The 21691-nt window shown below is 40.0% G+C and overlaps 2 protein-coding genes across 2 annotated transcripts; both read left to right on the plus strand.

The window, feature by feature from the left end:
• The first annotated feature begins 254 nt into the window (after positions 1 to 254).
• On the plus strand, positions 255 to 3022 carry emc8 (ER membrane protein complex subunit 8). Its single transcript, XM_021607491.2, has 5 exons — positions 255 to 782; positions 1099 to 1175; positions 1271 to 1340; positions 1444 to 1538; positions 2021 to 3022. Exons 1-5 carry the CDS (start codon positions 564 to 566, stop codon positions 2178 to 2180), a joined length of 621 nt encoding a protein of 206 aa, XP_021463166.1. The 5' UTR covers positions 255 to 563; the 3' UTR covers positions 2181 to 3022.
• Positions 3023 to 11080: 8058 nt separating this feature from the next.
• On the plus strand, positions 11081 to 12550 carry LOC110525047 (DNA replication complex GINS protein PSF2-like). The gene is made up of 4 exons (XM_021604994.2): positions 11081 to 11174; positions 11335 to 11434; positions 11583 to 11709; positions 12181 to 12550. Exons 1-4 carry the CDS (start codon positions 11165 to 11167, stop codon positions 12202 to 12204), a joined length of 261 nt encoding a protein of 86 aa, XP_021460669.1. The 5' UTR covers positions 11081 to 11164; the 3' UTR covers positions 12205 to 12550.
• Positions 12551 to 21691: the final 9141 nt, after the last annotated feature.

The raw sequence follows: 21691 nt of genomic DNA on the forward strand, positions 1-21691 counted from the left end.
GTGCAATCAATGAGTACTCACAAAAAAATCATTGATGACCATTTGGGCTTTAAAAAATAAACATCAACAAATAAATGACATGTCTTATATAATTACTTTTAATTATTCTTTGTATGATAAGTAGTATACAATGTATCGATAATTGTGCACATTTTCCATAATTTTCGCCCTAGTTATTCATTCTACAGGGCTGGATTTTAATATGAATTATTCAAAAAATCCGTGACCCGGAAGTACTTAGTTATTCTTGCCTATTTCACAGCGGTACGTGTGTGTGTGTAATATGGTGCCGGTGCAAACCACCAGAGAGAAGCCAAGCAGCGTTCATTTGTAGTAGGATATAACGTTACCGTCGTGACCAACAACATTAATGCACTGTAACATTCACGAAGAGTTGCCTTTATGTAGGTAGCTAGTTATAAGAGACTCGATTACCGTAGTCAACCTGGCAGAGCTGTCACTGTCTCTCTGTTGTATCGGGTATGATATCCGTTGGCTAGCTGTAAAGCTAGCAGTCTCCAGACCATCCTTGTACAATTAGCTAGTTTAGTGTTTATCTCGAAATGAGAATGAGTATTAAATTGACAACTCAGGCCTATTGCAAGATGCTTTTGCATGCTGCTAAATATCCCCATTGCGCCGTGAACGGATTACTGGTTGCTGAGAAACAGAAGGAGAAGAAAAAAGACAGCCACTCCACTCCAATCCTCTGTGTGGATTGTATACCACTATTCCACGGCACACTTGCATTGGCACCTATGCTGGAAGTGGCACTTACATTGGTGAGTGAATTGATCGTCTTTATCTTCTATTCACATGTCATGTTTCAAAAATGTTCATGTTACTCCACTGCATGTTCACCACTGCGTGTTCACCACTGCAAGTTACTGGGCCTGTTAAAGTAGAAGTGCATTAACAGCTGTCAGTCCTGCTGACTTGTCAAGCTAAACTCAACATCATGGTGAAAGAAGTTTCTGATGTTTCAACTTGTTTCAACTTGTACATTGGTGGAGTTTATCAGAAACGTCCTTCACAATGGTGTTGAGTTTAGTCAGCAAGTCAAACAAGCGGATCAATTTTTTCTTTCCCCACATCCAGATTGACACGTGGTGTAAAGAGAACAAATATGTCATAGCTGGGTATTACCAGGCCAACGAGCGCACAAAGGACTTCAGGTAACAAGATTTTGATGCAGGATCCCTTTCAAGCTCTGTGGAGAGTTGTGTTGATATGATACACAATGTACTCTGTCTTCTTTTGACTCCCACAGACCTAACCAGGTTTCTGAAAAAGTTGGGGCCAGGATTGCAGAGAACTTCAGCGAAGCAGCAATGATTATGGTAATCCTCTATTAGCTGTCCAGTATCAGAACTGCCACATTACTGAATTCACACATAAGATCTACACTGACCACTGTATCTCTAATAAGGTTGTGTTCCTCAGGTGGACAGCACCAGATTCACCATGGGCTGCTATGAGCCCATATTAGCCATCTATGACCACCATGAAAACAAGTGGAAATGCAGGGACTGTAATGTGTAAGTGTTCCTGAGCTGACCAAATATGTCATGTGGGATAGATATATCACAGCTACTGAACAGCCATTTATCCAAAAAGATTTGGAACGACATGGTATACTATGCCAATATCTGTTAGTGAAATAGAACCCAGTGTGGTAGATATTTATTTTACTCTTATTATCTATCAAGATGCCTAGTTACTTTACCGTGCCTTCATGTACATATCTACCTCAAATACCTCATACTCCTGCACATTGATCTGGTACTGGTACTCCCTGTATATAGCTCCATTCTTGTGTATTTTATTTATTCTTGTGTATTTTATTCCTCTTGTGTTACTATTTTATTTTTAAACTGCATTGTTGGGAAGGGTTAGTAAGCAAGCATTTCAAAGTGAAGTTTACACCAGTTATATTCGGTGCATGTAACAAATACGATTTGATTTGTGATTCCCGAATGTGGAGCTGAGGTTCTGGAGTGTTGGTTTGTGTGTGTTGCAGGGACAGCTTTGACGACTGGTGTGAGGCTCAGAAGATCACGTCGGCTCTGCTGGAGGGCAGGTCCTACGAGAGCCTGATCGACTTCGACAATCACCTAGACGACCTCAGGAATGACTGGACCAACCCTGAGATCAACAAGTCTGTCCTGCACCTGTGCTAAGCCTCCCAGCTGAGTGACTGCACTGCACCAGACAAAGACATTGCGGCCAAAACGGCGTTGGACGTGCTAATACTACTGTAGCGCAGGAATGCTGAATGCTAAGGCTTTGTTCCCAGTGAATTGCTCTCACAGGGAAGAGAGCTTTCAGAGCACTGGTCAGTCTATTTTCATGCGCAAGCAGGACACAGGTACCATTGGGATCTTTGTTCCCGTAGTAGGGAGGATCAAGGTGATCAAGACCTAGGTGTCATTCAATGCAACGTGTTAATTTTCTTTCTAATTTTTTGAGTACGGGTTTTGTATGCTAATAGTTAATGAAGATGTATGCGAAATTCTGAATGGTAGGGAAACATGAATATCATTTATTTAGACTTCTATTGAGTACTTTAGGTTCTTTAGAAATAGTAGTGTTTCAGAGATGATAGACATTATAAATTATTGTTCTGAGATTTGACTTATTGAAATATTACAGAATTGTAATCAACAAGAGAGATGTTATGTTTTTTATTTCACTACCTTAATGTTTATATTCTCAGAACTGTTTCACTCCTGTTTTCTTATAAGAGATGGCTTAGTATTTATTTGTTAAAGGATGATCTGATTATTCTTTACTTTATTTGTTGAAATAAATCTTGTTATTGCATAAGTAATAAACTAAGTCACTTGGGATTAAAGCATTTGCTAAATGTCCATATTATTATTATTGTTGATTCATGAATTATATATTTCGGGTTGGATTAAGATATAAAAGCCTAAATAAAATAATTTGAGGTTTTGAGATATTAAACCTTTTTGTAAAAAAACATTTGGACTGAATGTACAAATAAAATGTAACTTTTCAGATGTGCATGTTTTTTTTATGCCTTTTTCTAAAATCACTCCCTTACCCTAGCGCTGCCCTACATACTTGACGAATCCATAGATCTGAATGAGTTGGGTGTTCAATTTACTTTGGGTTGAGACAGTTCCATCACTTTGGGTTGAGACAGCATACAGTGGATATTAATGGAAAATACTTTCCATTTTCATTTATTTTACCCCCCTTTTTCAATCTTGTCTCATTGCTGCAACTCCCCAACTGGCTCGGGAGAGGCAAAGGTCGAGTCATGTGTCCTCCGTAACATGACCTGCCAAACTGCGCTTCTTAACACCCGCCTGCTTAACCAATTTGTTGGAGAAAACACCATTCAACTGACGACCGTAGTCAGCCTGCAGGCGACCGGCCCACCTCAAGGAGTCGCTAGAGTGTAATGAACCAAGTAAAACCTCCCCGGCCAAACCCTCCCCTAACCCAGACAATTGTGCGCCACCTTATGGGACTCCCGGTCACAGCCAAACCATCTCTGTTAGAAGTAAGGGGCCATGACAAATGGTGTGGTAAAAAAAATATTCCTGAAAGAGTCCCTACCCCAAAGAACTGTCCATAACCTATCAGAGAATATGATGGAACTACTACCATAGGGCTCAATTCTGACAGGAAATGTACGCCTTTCTTACACACACCTTTCCTAAGTACTTCTCAGTAGTTAATAGTCTAACTTATCCAGAGCTTGGATTGGTGTCGGTACTCATTTTTGGTTCCGTTACTATTTACATTTAGGTGCAGGAGCTCCACAATACTTTAGAGCTAATATTTTATAAGCGGAACAGGAGCTCTAGCAGTAGAACATTTGAGGTGGTTCCCTTGCATGAGCTGATTACATTGAATTCAACGTTGAAAACATTCTCACTTGCTGGCCAGCAGAGTTTTCATTCAATATGATTTATAGTACATTTATCTTAAGCCATCCCTTTAAATATGGTGTGCCTTTAATTAGATTTTTGTAGACAGACTAGGAAACATAGCGAGACGGGGCTCAGAATATAGGATCAATGAAAGAAAGATATCTAAATATATGGATATTCATCTCTGTTTCAGCACCAACTGGTAGACTATAAAATGCACTGATATTTTAGATACATTTTAGGGTTAACAAAGTATGTATGAGTCATTAAAAAAACAGGTTTGGAGAGCAGTTTGATTCATCCTGAAGGTTGTCAAATTCGAGTTCAAACCATTAAATATTGGAAGGTGGAAAAAAGCCGACAATAAGGGTTGAACAACAGTTCTATTAATCTACTCTAATCCTCACCAATCACGGAACTGTATGACAATGTGCATGTGGGGTCTGTGTTTCATAATTATTCAAATAGGCTACATGTCCCACACTATTGCACAACATTACCTTTACGTGATCCACTAATGCTAGCGACCCTCAGGAATAACTATACAGGCTTGACAGGAAAGACAGGTAAATGGAATGATGCAAAATGTCAGCTACAAATTGAAGAAAACAAACACTAACGTGACAGTTATAAATGTATGTGGGTATTACTGATGGTGGGTCCTGATATTAGCCAATATTTAACATGGTACAAATTGTAAAATAAAATGGAGAAAAGCCCAGGTATATACACTACCGTTCAAAAGTTTGGGGTCACTTAGAAATGTCTTTGTTTTTGAAACAAAAGCACTTTTTTTGTCCATTAAAATAGCATCAAACAATAAGAAATACAGTGTAGACATTCATTTTGTAAATGACTATTGTAGCTGGAAACTTAATATATTTTATGGAATATCTACATAGGCGTAGAGGCCCATTATCAGCAACCATCACTCCTATGTTCCAATGGCACGTTGTGTTAGCTTATCCAAGTTTATCATTTTAAAAGGCTAATTGATCATTAGAAAACCCTTTTTCAATTATGTTAGCACAGCTGAAAATTGTTGTTCTGATTAAAGAAGCAATAAAACTGGCCTTTAGACTAGTTGAGTACATCAGCATTTGTGGGTTCGATTACAGGCTCAAAATGGCCATAAACATATAACTTTCTTCTGAAACTCGTCAGTCTATTCTTGTTCTGAGAAATGAAGGTTATTCCCTGTGAGAAATTGCCAAGAACCTGAAGATCTCGGACAACGCTGTGTACAACTCCCCTCACTCACAGAACAGCGCAAACTGTCTCTAACCAGAATAGAAAGAGGAGTGGGAGGCCCTGGTAAACAACTGAGCAAGAGGACACGTACATTAGAGTGTCTAGTTTGAGAAACAGACGCCTCACAAGTCCTTATCTGGCAGCTTCATTAAATAGTACCCGCAAAACACCAGTCTCAACATCAACAGTGAAGAGGCGACAGAAGCCTATAGCTTGGGTCTCCAAATTTCATCCACTTAAATTGTGAAGGCACACAATTGCAATTCTGAATAATGGCACAGCCATTTGTAGCCTATTTAACTGTTAGTGTTTATATGATTTCCTGTTGCTTCCACATGACTGGTTTCACATTAGTCTCCAGGGATCATAAGGGAAAATCATATAAAAAAAATTGCTATGTCTAGTTACCATCCCTTTCACCAAACGGATTACTAATTTACCTAGATCTTAACAATAGCTCTTATCAGTTGATGAATTACAGTGCATGGAGAATGCTGTAATTTCTATGGGGGAAAAATGAAGTAGATGCTTTTTCCACTAGGAAAGGGCAGGTTCACTTGACCTTATTCATGGTTTCCTAGGGTATAAAGGCTGTGGAATAATAAGGGAATTATAAAGCATATCTGTAGACAAAAAGGAATAAAGGGATTTGCCATTATAGCACAACATTTTTTTGTATTTATTTATTTGTATTTTATTTAACCTTTATTTAACTAGGCAAGTCAGTTAAGAACAAATTAATATTTACAATGACGGCTTATCAAAAGGCAAAAGGCCTCCTGTGGGGATGGGGGCTGGGATTACAAATATATATATATATAAATATGGGACAAAACACACATCATGACAAGAGAGACAACACAACACTACATAAAGAGAGACCTAAGACAACAACATAACATGGCGGCAGCACAACATAACAACAACATGGTAGCAACACAACATGGTAGCAGCACAAAACATGATACAAACATTATTGGGAAAAGTCAACAGCACAAAGGACAAGAAGATAGAGACAACCATACATCACAAAGCAGCCACAACTCTCAGTAAGAGTGTCCATGATTGAGTCTTTGAATGAAGAGATTGAGATAAAACTGTCCAGTTTGAGTGTTTGTTGCAGCTCGTTCCAGTCGCTAGCTGCAGTGAACTGAAAAGAGGAGCGACCCAGGGATGAGTGTGCTTTGGAGACCTTTAGAGAATGTGACTGCCAGAACGGGTGTTGTATGTGGAGGATGAGGGCTGCAGTAGATATCTCAGATAGGGGGGAGTGAGGCCTAAGAGGGTTTTATAAATAAGCATCAACCAGTGGGTCTTGCGATGCGTATACAGAGATGACCAGTTTACAAAGGAGTATAGAGTGCAGTGATGTGTCCTATAAGGAGCATTGGGGGCAAATCTGATGGCCGAATGGTAAAAAAACATCTAGCCGCTCGAGACCACCCTTACCTGCCGATCCATAAATTATGTCTCCGTAATCTAGCATGGGTAGGATGGTCATCTGAATCAGGGTTAGTTTGGCAGCTGGGGTGAAAGAGGAGCAATTACGATTGAGGAAACCAAGCCTAGATTTAACTTTAGCCATACTCCCAAGTACTTGTATGAGGTGACTACCTCAATCTCTAAACCCTCAGAGGTAGTAATCACACCCGTGGGGAGAGGGACATTCTTCTTACCAAACCACATTACTTTTGTTTTGGAGGTGTTCCTAACAAGGTTAAGGGTAGAGAAAGCTTGTTGGACACAAACAAAGCTTTGTTGTAGAGCATTTAACACAAACTCCGGGGAGGGGCCAGCTGAGTATAATACTGTATCATCTGCACATGAATGGATGAGAGAGCTTCCTACTGCCTGAGCTACGTTGTTGATGTAAATTGAGAAGAGCATGGGGCCTTGGGGTACTCCCTTGGTGACAGGCAGTGGCTGAGATAGCAGATTCGACTTTATACACTGCACTCTCCTCAGAGACACCAATACTCCTTAGCCGGCTCACAAGAATGGAATGATCTACCGTATAAAAAACTTTGGCTAAGTCAATACAAATAGCAGCAACATTGCTTATAATCAAGGGCAATGGTAACATCATTGAGGACCTTTAAGGTTGCAGTGACACATCCATAACCTGAGCGGAAACCAGATTGCATACCAGATAGAATACTATAGACATCAAGAAAGCCAGTCAGTTGATTATTGACACATTTTTCCAACACTTTTGATAAAAAGGGAAAAATAGAAATAGGTCAGTTAGAATCAGCTTGATCTCCCCCTTTAAATAAAGGACAATCCGTAGCTGCCTTCCAAGCAATGGGAACCTCCCCAGAAAGGAGAGTCAGGTTAAAAAGGTCGAAGATAGACTTGGCGATGATAAGGGCAGCAACATTAAAGAAGAAGGTCTAAACCATCTGACCCAGATGTTTTTTGGGGGTCAAGTTTCAGGAGCTCCTTTAGCACCTTGGACTCAGTGACTGCCTGCAGGGAGAAACTTTGTAGATGGGCAGGGGGAAAAGAGGGAGAACCATCGGGGATAGACGCATTAGAAGGGGTGGGAGATGAGGAAATTTTGGACGGGCAAGGAGGCATGGCGGAGTCAAATAGGACTCCTGACTTAATGAAGTGGTATTCAAAGAGCTCAGCCATGTGCTTCTTATCAGTAACAACCACATCATCAACATTAAGGGACATGGGCAGCTGTGAGGAGGAGGGTTTATTCTCCAGGTCTTTAATCGTTTTCCAGAACTTCTTGGGATTAGACCCACAGAGAGAGAACTGCTCCTTAAAGTAACTAACCTTGGCCTTCCGGATAGCCTGAGTGCACTTATTTCTCATTTGCCTGAACAAGAGCCAGTCAGCCTGATTAAAAAAATGTAAAAAATGTATTTCACCTTTATTTAACCAGGTAGGCCAGTTGAGAGCAAGTTCTCATTTACAACTGCGACCTGGCCAAGATAAAGCAAAGCAGTGTGACACAAACAACAACACAGAGTTACACATGGAATAAAGAAACGTACAGTTAATAACACAATAGAAAAAGTCTATATACAGTGTGATTATAACATGCTGACCAGTCAAGGACACATCGCGTGCGTGAGCGTTGCAAAATGAATTTTGAAATCCATGTTATTCAGTTATTGCACCCACACTGCTCGCGCGCGCCAAAGAGCATCTGCATTGCCAAGGGCTAAAATAGAACTCCTTTCTATTTCTGACGCAGATCGCCCTGCTAGTCCTGCCTCTCCCATCTCCTCATTGGTTACACCCACGTGCTATCCCCTCATTGGTTATACCCACGTGAGTGATTGAAAGACGAACTGTTTTGCCGGTTGTCGTGGTAATACTATGAAAGTGTAGATGCCAATCACCATATAAGTTCAAAGATGAAAAAGCCTGGAAGGAGGAGAGATGACTAGAAATTATTTGGTTGGCCATTTTATGTGTGGATTAATTGTTGGAGTACAGGACCTTGTGCATTTCAGGTAAAATAACAAGTCATTGTTTATATCTCAGGACAAATTAGCTAGCAACAGCAAGCTAGCTAAATAGGACAAATTAGCTAGCAAGTGCAGGCTAACTAGCTAAATTGCCATACATGTTTAATGCTTTTCGACCTGTCCCCAAATGAATGTCATTGGTTCAGAGTTTTTACAAATATTTTAACCTGTGTGTCGTGATCGCATTTTGTGTAGGGGGACAAAATAAATGTATGCACGATAGCGCACGATGGCGCACACGCGCAGCCGGTTTGGGTTCCGTGTAACATTGACATTATTGTTAACAGCATTAAAAGTAATGATTACTAGTTATCATGGTAAGAGCAGTTCAAAATAACAAACATTATTTATAATGCTACTATTAATAATAATAGTAATAACAATATGAATAATAATACTTTAATAATAATTATAATGATACATTTTAGAAAACACTTTTTAAATCCTGATTCCTATTGAACACTGTTCAGTACGTTTTTCTTATTAGACATATCTCCATCACACCTTAATTTATTAGCTCTCCAGCCTGAACGAATAGCAGGTTGAATAGAATCAAGGTCAGCATACACATAGAGAGAAAAGTGCATAAAAAGGGAATTAGCCTATGTTCCATTTACGCGTGCTTAACTCGGGTCGGAATCGACCCCATATTGCTTATTACACCCATCCAATTATTTCAGGTGGCAATATGAAGTGTTGTTTCTATCTGGAGGTCTTTCTCTAACGTCTCTGGCTATGTTGTGCGTCTGTGCCTCTAGTGTGGGAAATACTGCCACCCAGTGACGATTGTATGCAATTGACTGATTTGGAGAGGAGGAGGGACTTCCGCGTTCCATGTGACACCTCTTTGAATATTTTGCGGGAACTTGCAACAACAGCGATACTACAGGCAATATTGCTGCGGAGGTAACGTTACACGTAAAACGATAAAAGTAAGGTTAGAATGGACCCTTCTGAAGTCGAATTCGTTGCCGAGAAGGAGGTAGTGAAGATTATCCCCAATTTCAGTCTTGACAAAATCTACTTGATCGGGGTGAGTTGGTTAATGTCATTAGCATTGCTAACCAGTTTATTTTTTTTTCTTTCTGTCTTTAAATTATATTTTTAAAGATTTGTAACTTTTTATGGCTGCAGGGGCAGTATTGAGTAGCTTGGATGAAAAGGTGCCCATTGTAAATGGCCAGCTCCTCAGTCTCAGTTGCTAATATATGCATATTATTATTAGTATTGGATAGAAAACAATCTAAAGTTTCTAAAACTGTCAAAATATTGTCTGTGAGTATAACAGAACTGATATTGCAGGCAAAACCCTGCGGAAAATCAAAACAGGAAGTGGCTTCTATTTTGAAAACGCCATGTTCCATAGCCTCCCTTTGCTGGATTTAAAGGGATATGAACCAGATTTATTTTCCTATCGCTTCCTCAAGGTGTCAACAGTCTTCAGACATAGTTTCAGCCTTTTATTTTGAAAAATTAGCCAGAACAATAACATCGTGTCATGTGGTCACATGAGTTTTGCTCGCACAACAGAGTTTGGATAGGTATTGCTTTTCCCTCTCCTACTGTGAAAGACATTCGCGGTTGATATATTATCGATTATATATTTTAAAAACATCCTGAGGATTGATTATAAAAAACGTTTGACATGTTTCTGTGGACATAATGGAAACTATTTGGAATTTTCGTCTGCGTTGTCATGACCGCTCTTTCCTGTGGATTTCTGAACATAATGCGACAAACAAACTGAGGTATTTTGGATATAAAAATAATCTTTATGGAACAAACGGAACATTTGTTGTGTAACTGGGAGTCTCATGAGTGAAAACAACCAAAGACCATCAAAGGTAAACGATTCATTTGACTGCTTTTCTGATTTTCGTGACCAAGCTACCTGATGCTAAGTGTACTTAATGTTTTGTCGTGCTATCGATAAACTTACACAAACGCTTAGATTGATTTCGCTGTAAAGCATAATTTCAAAATCTGACACGACAGGTGGATTAAAAAAAGGCTAAGCTGTGTTTTCCTATATTGCACTTGTGATTTCATGAATATAAATATTTGTAGTAATATTTATTGTATGTAGCGCTATGCTGTTCAGCGGTTGTTGATGACACTTATCCTGTTAGTGGGATTGCAGCCATAACTTAATATGAACCATTTTCCCCAAACTATTTTCAGTCTGAATAGAACACCATACAATCCTTTTAAAATGTAAAAAAATACTAAGAGAATGTAGCAAAACTGACCACAATTAAGACCAAAAATCTGGGGGGGGGAAAGCCATTTAACTAGTTAGCTACACTCCAGGCTCCCATGTGTTTCCATCAGATCCATGGGGATGGGACATGGCTAATTAGCTAACGTTACTGATATTGTACGTTTGTTTACATTCTGCCAAGTATGACTCAGAAGTGGATTTCTGTCTTCAGGGTGACCTTGGTCTTTTTAACCCAGGGCTACCGGTCGACGTGCCTGTGTGGCTGGCCCTCAATCTGAAGGATAGTGCCACCAGAGTGGATGGATGTAGGTAAGTTAAGGAGACAGATGTCTCCCAGAGGGTTTATCATAGTCCTGGTTAAATATCAATATGTATAAATTATGTATGTTAATATATTCTCTACAAAGATGGTACTTCTATTTAAACCATTGTCAGAGTTGAACTTCTTTCCTTTTTCATCTATGTACAGAGAAACTGGAGGAGATAAGAGAGCTAGAGAGGAAGGAAGACACATTCACCCCTGTCCCCAGTCCATACTACATGGAGCTGACCAAGCTGCTACTCAATCAGTCAGTATCATCCTACACTTCCTAACTTTAAGCTTGGATATGTTGTCTTAGTTTGGATACAGCTATTGATTTATAATTTGACTGGAATTGGAAGGTGGCTCCTAATTGTGTGTTTAGTGTGTTGTCATATATCCCTGTTTCTCTGCAGTGCATCTGATAACATTCCCAAAGCGGATGAGATCCGCACACTGGTGAAGGACATCTGGGACACGCGCATCGCCAAGTTCCGCCTCTCCGCTGACAGCTTCATCAGCCAGCAGGAAGCACACGCCTTGGTATCAATCAATCACTGAGGAAGTTCGATTAGAACCAGGTTGTGGCCCTTCATGTGACCGAGCAAAACCGATGAGGGCGGACTGCCTTGCTCAAATCGAACAGTAGTCGGCGCCACCGGGTCATATTGTCAACAAGGCAGCATGATAGACTGTTCAGAAACATAGGCTAGTCTGGAAAGGCAGATAAATTGATACATGGGTTTATATCAAGAGCAAACCGTTTTGCATGTGAAAACAAGAAATTCAAGCAAAACAAACTCACTCAATCCAACTTCATTTCACATACATTTACACAACGGTCCCAACACACACAAGAAAAGACACCTGGCATTAATAAGATGATAGAAGTAAAGCATAGTTAGATGAATGCATCTGTATATGTTGTTAAATGTGTGAACTTTGTGTAGAAACATTATTTGTCCCCTTATTTACATTCTCTTTTTATCTCCCTCTCCATCTTTCCCTCTCCAGCTGGATAACCTAACTCTGATGTAGATTAACATGACACAGTCGTTCCGGCTGGACACTCTCAACTGCATGTATAAACTGCGTTGAAACCTCCAGCTCGGCTCCAGTGGGGGCAAAGCCCAGCACCACTGATCTGTATTTACGGACTAGAACTGGACCTGGGCCGCAGCCTCTCCTCTCCAAAGCAAGATGGAGCAGACTTAGGCCCAGCTATACTAAACATTTGCACCGGCTGCAAAGTAAAATAACGGAATCACGGAATCCAGACATTAAAACAGAATTCAACTAAATTCTAAAATGCATTGAACTTAGTAGGGAATGTTATTGAACATTAATTAGCCCAAGTTTATCATAAGGCATGAACAGAATGCATCAGTGATTTGTATTTCCTGTAACTTTTCTATTAAAAAATGTTTTTTTTTTAGTGAAAACCTGAATTTACGGACTAGAACTGGACAAAAACCTGAAAAACAAAATTTAAATTTGAATAAAATCGAAAAAAAATAAACTTCTTGTGACATCGGGTGCTGTAGGTGTCATGGAGGGCAGGTAGTTTGCCCCCTAGTGAGGCGTTGTGCAGACTCTGGAGAGCCTTGCGGTTGAGGGCGGTGCAGTTGCCGTACCAGGTTGTGATACAGCCCGACAGGATGCTCTCTATTGTTTATCTATAAAAGTTTGTCAGGGTTTTGGGTGACAAGCCAGATTTCTTCAGCCTCCTGAGGTTGAAGAGGCACTGTTACGCCTTCTTCACCAAACTGTCTGTGTGGGTGGACCATTTCTGTCTGTCTGTGTTGTGTACGCCGAGGAACTTATAACTTTCGACTGTCTCCACTGCTGTCCCTTCGATGTGGATAAAGGGGTGCTCCCTCTGCTTTTTGCTGAAGTCCACGATCATCTCCTTTGTTTTGTTGACGTTGAGTGAGCGGTTGTTTTCCTGACACCACACTCCGAGTGCACTCACCTCCTCCTTGTAGGCTGTCTCGTTGTTGTTGGTAATCAAGCCCACTACTGTTGTGCCATCTGCAAACTTGATGATTGAGTTGGAGGTGTGCATGGTCACGCAGTCTAAGGGTGAACAAGGAGTACAGGCGGGGGCTGAGAACGCACCCTTGTGGTTTCCAGTTTACATAGAGTCCAGTGAAGTTCCTTTAGGGCTGTCTTGGTGTCTGCTTGAGGGGGAATGTACCCAGCTGTGACTATAACTGATGAGAATTCTCTTGGGGGGTAAAATGGCCGACATTTGATTGTAAGGAATTCTAAGTCAGGTGAGCAGAAGGACTTGAGTTCCTGTGTGTTGTTATGATTACACCATGAGTTAATCATGAACCACCACACATAAGATATCCTGGGGTAGCAATGTGAGAAAAAATACATAAAAAAAACGAAATACTGCATAGTTTCCTAAGAACTCGAAGCGAGGCGACCATCTCTGTCAGCGCCATCTTGCAACTTTGAGGTTTGAGGTGGAGATGAAAGGAATGCAGGTGTGGTGGAGGTGTGTCTAAAGATACTCTGTATTCTACGCTGTTTTTTAAAACGTAATTCCCTCATAATTCCACACCCATTATGCATGACAAAACTAATAAGGTAGAGCAACTTGTCTGTTCCAAGTGGAACAACATCTACTTTATTTTTTCAGACAGAAATAATACCATTCTCAATGCACTGTAATTTACAACTCGATAAGAGCTAGGTAAATGAGTAATCTGTTTGGATAATGGGATTGTAATTATAAATGACAATTGTTTAGAATCTCTTACCTTATGATTGCTGGAGACAAAATTAAGTTTATGAAATGCTGGCAGAGATGACATTTGGAGACCCAAGTATAGGCTTCTGTAACCAAGCACAAATGACAATGTAGTGCCAAACCTACCAAGTTGATTTATGATTTCTAGAAAGTTGTAATTATAAATTTGTCTAATCTTCAAATATTTCATAGATTGAACATTTGAATATGGCAACATTCAGGATGAATCAAACCACTGTATTTTTTATTCACCAATATATTTAGTGTGTAAAGGCTCTCTTAACATATTTGTTATGATTATTTATGAATACTTTCCTAACCCTAAATAATATACAATATTAGAACAAAAATGTTATTGACAAATTGGGGTTGAAAAAGAGACGAAAATGGGTGTATTGACATGGCTTTCTTTCATTGATCCCTAATATTCTGAACTGTTCTGTCCATACATTCTGTTAAGTCTGTCGAAAATTCAAATTAAAGTTGAGCTGACAGCCATTTGCACTGTTTTGCTATGTCTGTAGTCAATAATCTAGCAAGAGGGCAATGCTTTATTAATCTTACCTTTGACTTACCTGGAATTGTTTATTTATGTCTGAGGAAAAAAAACACTTTTCAACCCACATGATCTAGTACACAGCAAAAGTATAATAAAACATACAGATTTTTTTTGTCGGGGGGATAAAGTATTTCTGTCTGTAATAAAGTCCCTTTGTGCTGAAAAGAAAGTGGGTGGGCCTATGCCCTCCAAGGCCCACCCAATGCTGCACCCCTGCCCATTCATGTGAAATCCATAGTAATATTTAGATCCACCTGCTCTAGATAAATTCAGCGATTGCTTTGCCATGTCTGCTATGAAGCAGTCCAGCTGGATACATGTTTTACTAAGGACTGCTCCATTGACATGACTCAGTCAGTAAGTAAAAGTAAAGATAACTAAATAGAAAATGACTCAAGAAAAGTGAGTCACCCAGTAAAATACTACTTCAGTAAAAGTCTAAATGTATTTGGTTTTAAATATACTTAAGTATCAAAAGTAAATGTAATTGCTAAAACATACTTAAGTATTGAAAGTAAAAGTATAAATCATTTCAAATTCCCTATATTAAACAAACCAGATGGCACGATTTGTTTTGATTTATTTACGGATAACCAGGAGCACACTCCAACACAGACATCATTTACAAACAAAGCATTTACAAACATTCACAAACATTTGTGTTTAGTGACTCTGCCAGTTCAGAGGCAGTAGGGATGTCCAGGGATGTTCTCTTGATAAGTGCATGAACTGGACCATTTTCCTGTCATACTAGCCATTCAAAATGTAACGAGTACTTTTGAGTTTCAGGGAAAGTGTGTAGAGTAAAAAGTACATTATTTTATTTAGGAATGTAGTGAAGTAAGTTTTTGACAAGTTGTCAAAAATATAAATAGTAAAGTAAAGTACAGATACCCCCAAAAACGACTTAAGTAGTACTTTAAAGTATTTTTACTTAAAGTACTTTACACCATTGGTCGCAGTGAAGTGATATAAATCGATGTGATGATGCAGCCGACCACCAGAGGGAGGTCTGTCTCCTGACTTATAAAACGGAGGGAAATCAATAAAATAAGTAATTGTTGGGAAATTATGATTAAATGACTGAACAAATCATTTTAAATAGAACTGTAACTAAGTAAAACTTAAACTCTGTTTTGTTATATCTGATTAACAATATGAGTTCATAAGAAGGGATTGTGAGACATGGACAAGGAGTAATTAAAGTTAATGAACACCATTCCAACTAGGAAGAAAATAATGGGTTGTGGATTAAGTAAACAGATAAGGTATTTAACCTATGGTTGAACCGACGAAACTGAGCTCTGGGGTTTTTAGATAAGGAAGTGAGTGCATTCCTAGGTTTTCTGTTAATTAGAACTGTCAGCTAAGTGGTGATCGATAATGTTGGGGGGGTCAAAAGTTAATTCAGTTATGTTGTGTGACCTGTGTGTGTGTTAGTAAGTTAGAATGAACTATTAACCTCACTTTGTCCCGGTCGAGAGGAGGGGATTCTGTTAAGCAATGAAATGATGTCATGTTATTGTAGATAAACTGTTGCTCATGGTAAAGTGGCAGCGCGCTCCGAGAATAAATTCTGTTACCTATTATTGAAATGGCTGGTCTCAGTCTATTTTATGCAAACAAGAATCTTACAAATTCTCATTAAATAGATGAAGGGTTTTCAATTAATGGAAACACATTGGCATGATTAAATGACAGTATCAGTAATGTAAACATATACACATTTTTTGAAGTAATTCTAATGCCTGATTTCAGGGACCGTCAGTTTAAGAGGTACACCAATTTAAAGGAATAGCTTTAGATAAATTAAAATCCTATTGAATGAAAACTGCACGAGAAAATCTGTTGGCCAGCAAGTGGGAGGGTTTTTGAGCATACAGTGCCTTGCGAAAGTATTCGGCCCCCTTGAACTTTGCGACCTTTTGCCACATTTCAGGCTTCAAACATAAAGATATAAAACTGTATTTTTTTATGAAGAATCAACACAATCATGAAGTGGAACGACATTTATTGGATATTTCAAACTTTTTTAACAAATCAAAAACTGAAAAATTGGGCGTGCAAAATTATTCAGCCCCTTTACTTTCAGTGCAGCAAACTCTCTCCAGAAGTTCAGTGAGGATCTCTGAATGATCCAATGTTGACCTAAATGACTAATGATGATAAATACAATCCACCTGTGTTAATCAAGTCTCCGTATAAATGCACCTGCACTGTAATAGTCTCAGAGGTCCGTTAAAAGCGCAGAGAGCATCATGAAGAACAAGGAACACACCAGGCAGGTCCGAGATACTGTTTAAAGCCGGATTTGGATACAAAAAGATTTCCCAAGCTTTAAACATCCCAAGGAGCACTGTGCAAGCGATAATATTGAAATGGAAGGAGTATCAAACCACTGCAAATCTACCAAGACCTGGCCGTCCCTCTAAACTTTCAGCTCAAACAAGGAGAAGACTGATCAGAGATGCAGCCAAGAGGCCCATGATCACTCTGGATGAACTGCAGAGATCTACAGCTGAGGTGGGAGACTCTGTCCATAGGACAACAATCAGTCGTATATTGCACAAATCTGGCCTTTATGGAAGAGTGGCAAGAAGAAAGCCATTTCTTAAAGATATCCATAAAAAGTGTTGTTTAAAGTTTGCCACAAGCCACCTGGGAGACACACCAAACATGTGGAAGAAGGTGCTCTGGTCAGATGAAACCAAAATTGAACTTTTTGGCAACAATGCAAAACGTTATGTTTGGAGTAAAAGCAACACAGCTCATCACAATGAACACACCATCCCCACTGTCAAACATGGTGGTGGCAGCATCATGGTTTGGGCCTGCTTTTCTTCAGCAGGGACAGGGAAGATGGTTAAAATTGATGGGAAGATGGATGGAGCCAAATTTATTCACAGTTCATTCATGATTGTCCATAATCATAGTAGCATCCACATTAATGTAGAAATGTTCAGAATCATATTCTATTCTTATTTACAATGAAAGTGACTCCAAAATGACACACTATTATTTACCATTCATTTCTATTAGGCACCACATAATCCAAAACACAACCAAAACAAACTGCAAATGCAGCCAACATGTTTGTAGAGTCACAAGCTTGATGTAGTCATTGTGTGCTAGGAATATGGGACCAAATACTAAACTTGATGAAATTGAATACACCGTAAATTAATTTCTCAGAATACTTATGACGCCTTCAAATGGGGGGACTAGATACATAAAGTGCTTTAATATCTAAACGGTAAAACACATATGTATGAAAATACCCTCAAATAAAAGGCGTCATTCTGTACTGTCGCCTTGATCTAAAATCCAAAATGCTGGAGTATACAACCAAATGAAAAGTTTTAGCTTCAGTCTATGTCCAAATAACTATGCACAGAACTTTGCCTCAGCGTATGCATTCTTCATAAAATGTCTAGTGTTGCAGTGTTGTCAGTGTAAACTGACATGATTTCATGTAATAATGTTCTCACAAGAATATGGTTTGCTGCAGGAGAATTACAGCCCTAGATAGCGCTAGTAAGAACAACACACCTGTCAAACTACAGCTAACTAGTATGAGTCTTCCTCCCTGGCAAGACCATAGAATAGAATCATACAGGTTTTATTATTAACAATGTTGTGTAGCCTTTCTATTTACTGACAGAATAGAAGTTACACCTCAGGAAGTGTTTTCCATGTGGGAGTGGTCAACCCTGCGCATGTTGCACAGTTCCTAAGAAACGATTATAGGAGTGGTCAACCCTGCCGCATGTTGCACAGTTCCTAAGAAACGATTATAGGAGTGGTCAACCCTGCTACATGTTGCACAGTTCCTAAGAAATGATTATAGGAGTCGTTTCTTGCTGATTTTGCATTTTACTGGTAGGTATCTATTTACTGTAGATGAGAAGTTACACCTCAGGAAGTGTTTTCATGGGTAGCCCTGCCGCATGTTGCACAGTTCCTAAGAAACGATAGGGTGGAGAATTAGATCTCAGCATACTTGAGAAATGTCCTCCACCCACACAAAAGTCCTTCCTCTTCCATCTCTGGTTAACCCATGCCATGACTACTGTTGTTCTGTTTGAATTAATCCTATTAAATATGAATTAATGTACAATATATCTTGTCACATTATAGCCTATATAGGGGTTAATATTTAAGTGCGTAGCCTGAATGGTTCCAGAAGCATAGCAATGACTATGGATCCGGGACCATCCCAGACGAGACCATTGTGGCTACGCTTCCGGGGCCATTCTGGCTACGCTTCCGGGCCATTCTGGCTACGCTTCCGGGCCATTCTGGCTATGCTTCCGGGCCATTATGTCTATGCTTCTTGGTCCATTATGGCTATATGTGATAACCTCCCCTCCTGCAATGCTTTATTATAAAGGTCATATTACTTCACCCTTCCCCCTCGCGGTGAGTCAGACCCAAGTTTTCAGGGCAGAGCCCTGAATGTTCTGAAACTCTGATGACGTTTCTGTTCAGGAAGTATAGTATGGTTCTTTAGCAACACAACCCACGCGTGTCAACTATGGGACAAAACAGATGGGACTGGAGATCCCCTAATGGAGGAGCGTATTTTCTCTAGCTTGAGATGTTGCATAACTTCCTTCCTTCTTCCTAAAAGTAAGAAAAAACCAATCCTTCCACTTAAATAGTATGCCAGCATGTTGCCCACAGAACTGTTTAAAGGGGCCTCCTGTGATACCATTCCATAGAACTGTTTAGAGGGGCCTCCTGTGATACCATTCCATAGAACTGTTTAGAGGGGCCTCCTGTGATACCATTCCATAGAACTGTTTAGAGGGGCCTCCTGTGATACCATTCCATAGAACTGTTTAGAGGGGCTTCCTGTGATACCATTCCATAGAACTGTTTAGAGGGGCCTCCTGTGATACCATTCCATAGAACTGTTTAGAGGGGCCTCCTGGGATAGCATTCCATAGAACTGTTTAGAGGGACCTCCTGTGATACCATTCCATAGAACTGTTTAGAGGGGCCTCCTGTGATACCATTCCATAGAGCTGTTTAGAGGGTCCTCCTGTGATACCATTCCATATAACTTTTTAGAGGGGCCTCCTGTGATACCATTCCATAGAACTGTTTAGAGGGACCTCCTGTGGTGCCACTCCCAATAATGCAGTAATCTCTCCAGTATCTTAGAAAACATCAACAATTGATATCCAGAAAAATGTCAATTTCAGGCATGTCCAAAACATGTGTAATAAAGTAGCAGGAGCCTGCTTACATCGGTCACAAATGGGATCTATTTCTGGTCTAATCTTGGATAATTTTGACCAATGGGGCTGGCTAAGATTGTTGACAACATGTAAACTATTCTTCATCTCCAATGTTTATTGAAAACATAAATACATTTACACAATGAGCACTTGTTGTCTCTCAAATACATGGTTACAGTTGTTGGTTAGCTAGCTAGCAAATGTTTTGGCATATTAGCATAGATGTGGCAACAATCAAAACACCTAAAAAAAACAAGACATGGTATCAAGAGCAAGTTAAAACTAGCTGAAACGAGACACCTACGATTCCCCACAAGGTAGCTTCTTGTCATTGTTGCGAACAATCAGGCAACAACACATGGACTTCTGCCCCATTGAAGCGTGCACATCGTTTTCGGGACATTGTCAGCTAACCTTATATTGACACAGGGCTAGACCCAGATGCAGACACAGGAGGCAGATGGTTTGAGTCTCTGATGTTTATTGAAATAAAAGGGGCAGGCAATAGGCAGGCCAGGGACAAGCAGAAGTTCATAAACCAGGCTAGAGTCTGAAAGTTACAGTGGGGGCAGGCAGGCTCGAGGTCAAGGCAGGGTGAACTGTCAGGCAGGCGGGCTCAGTGTCAGGGAACCGGGAGGGCTAGAAAAACAGAGACTAGGAAAACAGTAGCACGGAAAAACATGCTGGTAAGCTTGACAAGACAAGACAAACTGGCAACAGACAAACAGAGAACACAGGTATAAATACACTGGGGATAATGAGGAAGATGGGCAACACCTGGAGAGGGGTGGAGACAAGCACAAAGACAGGTGAAACAGATCAGGGCGTGCCAAACCTGGCTATAGAGATATCTGTAGGCCTACACTACTGCCTCATTAAAACTAAATGTATTCATTAAAATAACCAGTCACACATTACTGTAATTCTTTCCACAAATGCATGTACTACAGTTACAGTGCCTTGCGAAAGTATTCGGCCCCCTTGAACTTTGCGACCTTTTGCCACATTTCAGGCTTCAAACATAAAGATATAAAACTGTATTTTTTTGTGAAGAATCAACAACAAGTGGGACACAATCATGAAGTGGAACGACATTTATTGGATATTTCAAACTTTTTTAACAAATCAAAAACGGAAAAATTGGGCGTGCAAAATTATTCAGCCCCTTTACTTTCAGTGCAGCAAACTCTCTCCAGAAGTTCAGTGAGGATCTCTGAATGATCCAATGTTGACCTAAATGACTAATGATGATAAATACAATCCACCTGTGTGTAATCAAGTCTCCGTATAAATGCACCTGCACTGTGATAGTCTCAGAGGTCCGTTAAAAGCGCAGAGAGCATCATGAAGAACAAGGAACACACCAGGCAGGTCCGAGATACTGTTGTGAAGAAGTTTAAACCCGGATTTGGATACAAAAAGATTTCCCAAGCTTTAAACATCCCAAGGAGCACTGTGCAAGCGATAATATTGAAATGGAAGGAGTATCAGACCACTGCAAATCTACCAAGACCTGGCTGTCCCTCTAAACTTTCAGCTCAAACAAGGAGAAGACTGATCAGAGATGCAGCCAAGAGGCCCATGATCACTCTGGATGAACTGCAGAGATCTACAGCTGAGGTGGGAGACTCTGTCCATAGGACAACAATCAGTCGTATATTGCACAAATCTGGCCTTTATGGAAGAGTGGCAAGAAGAAAGCCATTTCTTAAAGATATCCATAAAAAGTGTTGTTTAAAGTTTGCCACAAGCCACCTGGGAGACACACCAAACATGTGGAAGAAGGTGCTCTGGTCAGATGAAACCAAAATTGAACTTTTTGGCAACAATGCAAAAAGTTATGTTTGGTGTAAAAGCAACACAGCTGAACACACCATCCCCACTGTCAAACATGGTGGTGGCAGCATCATGGTTTGGGCCTGCTTTTCTTCAGCAGGGACAGGGAAGATGGTTAAAATTGAT

This window comes from Oncorhynchus mykiss, chromosome 6 (assembly GCF_013265735.2).
Source record: "Oncorhynchus mykiss isolate Arlee chromosome 6, USDA_OmykA_1.1, whole genome shotgun sequence".
In the NCBI taxonomy this organism is placed as follows: domain Eukaryota; kingdom Metazoa; phylum Chordata; class Actinopteri; order Salmoniformes; family Salmonidae; genus Oncorhynchus; species Oncorhynchus mykiss.

Coding starts and splice junctions, on each gene's coding strand:
- emc8 (XM_021607491.2), top strand. CDS start 564: ATGAGAATGAGTATTAAATTGACAACTCAGGCCTATTGCAAGATGCTT. Junction 783..1,098: donor TGGAAGTGGCACTTACATTG/GTGAGTGAATTG, acceptor CCCCACATCCAG/ATTGACACGTGGTGTAAAGA. Junction 1,539..2,020: donor AAATGCAGGGACTGTAATGT/GTAAGTGTTCCT, acceptor TGTGTGTTGCAG/GGACAGCTTTGACGACTGGT.
- LOC110525047 (XM_021604994.2), top strand. Junction 11,435..11,582: donor ACCAAGCTGCTACTCAATCA/GTCAGTATCATC, acceptor GTTTCTCTGCAG/TGCATCTGATAACATTCCCA. Junction 11,710..12,180: donor AGCAGGAAGCACACGCCTTG/GTATCAATCAAT, acceptor TTCCCTCTCCAG/CTGGATAACCTAACTCTGAT.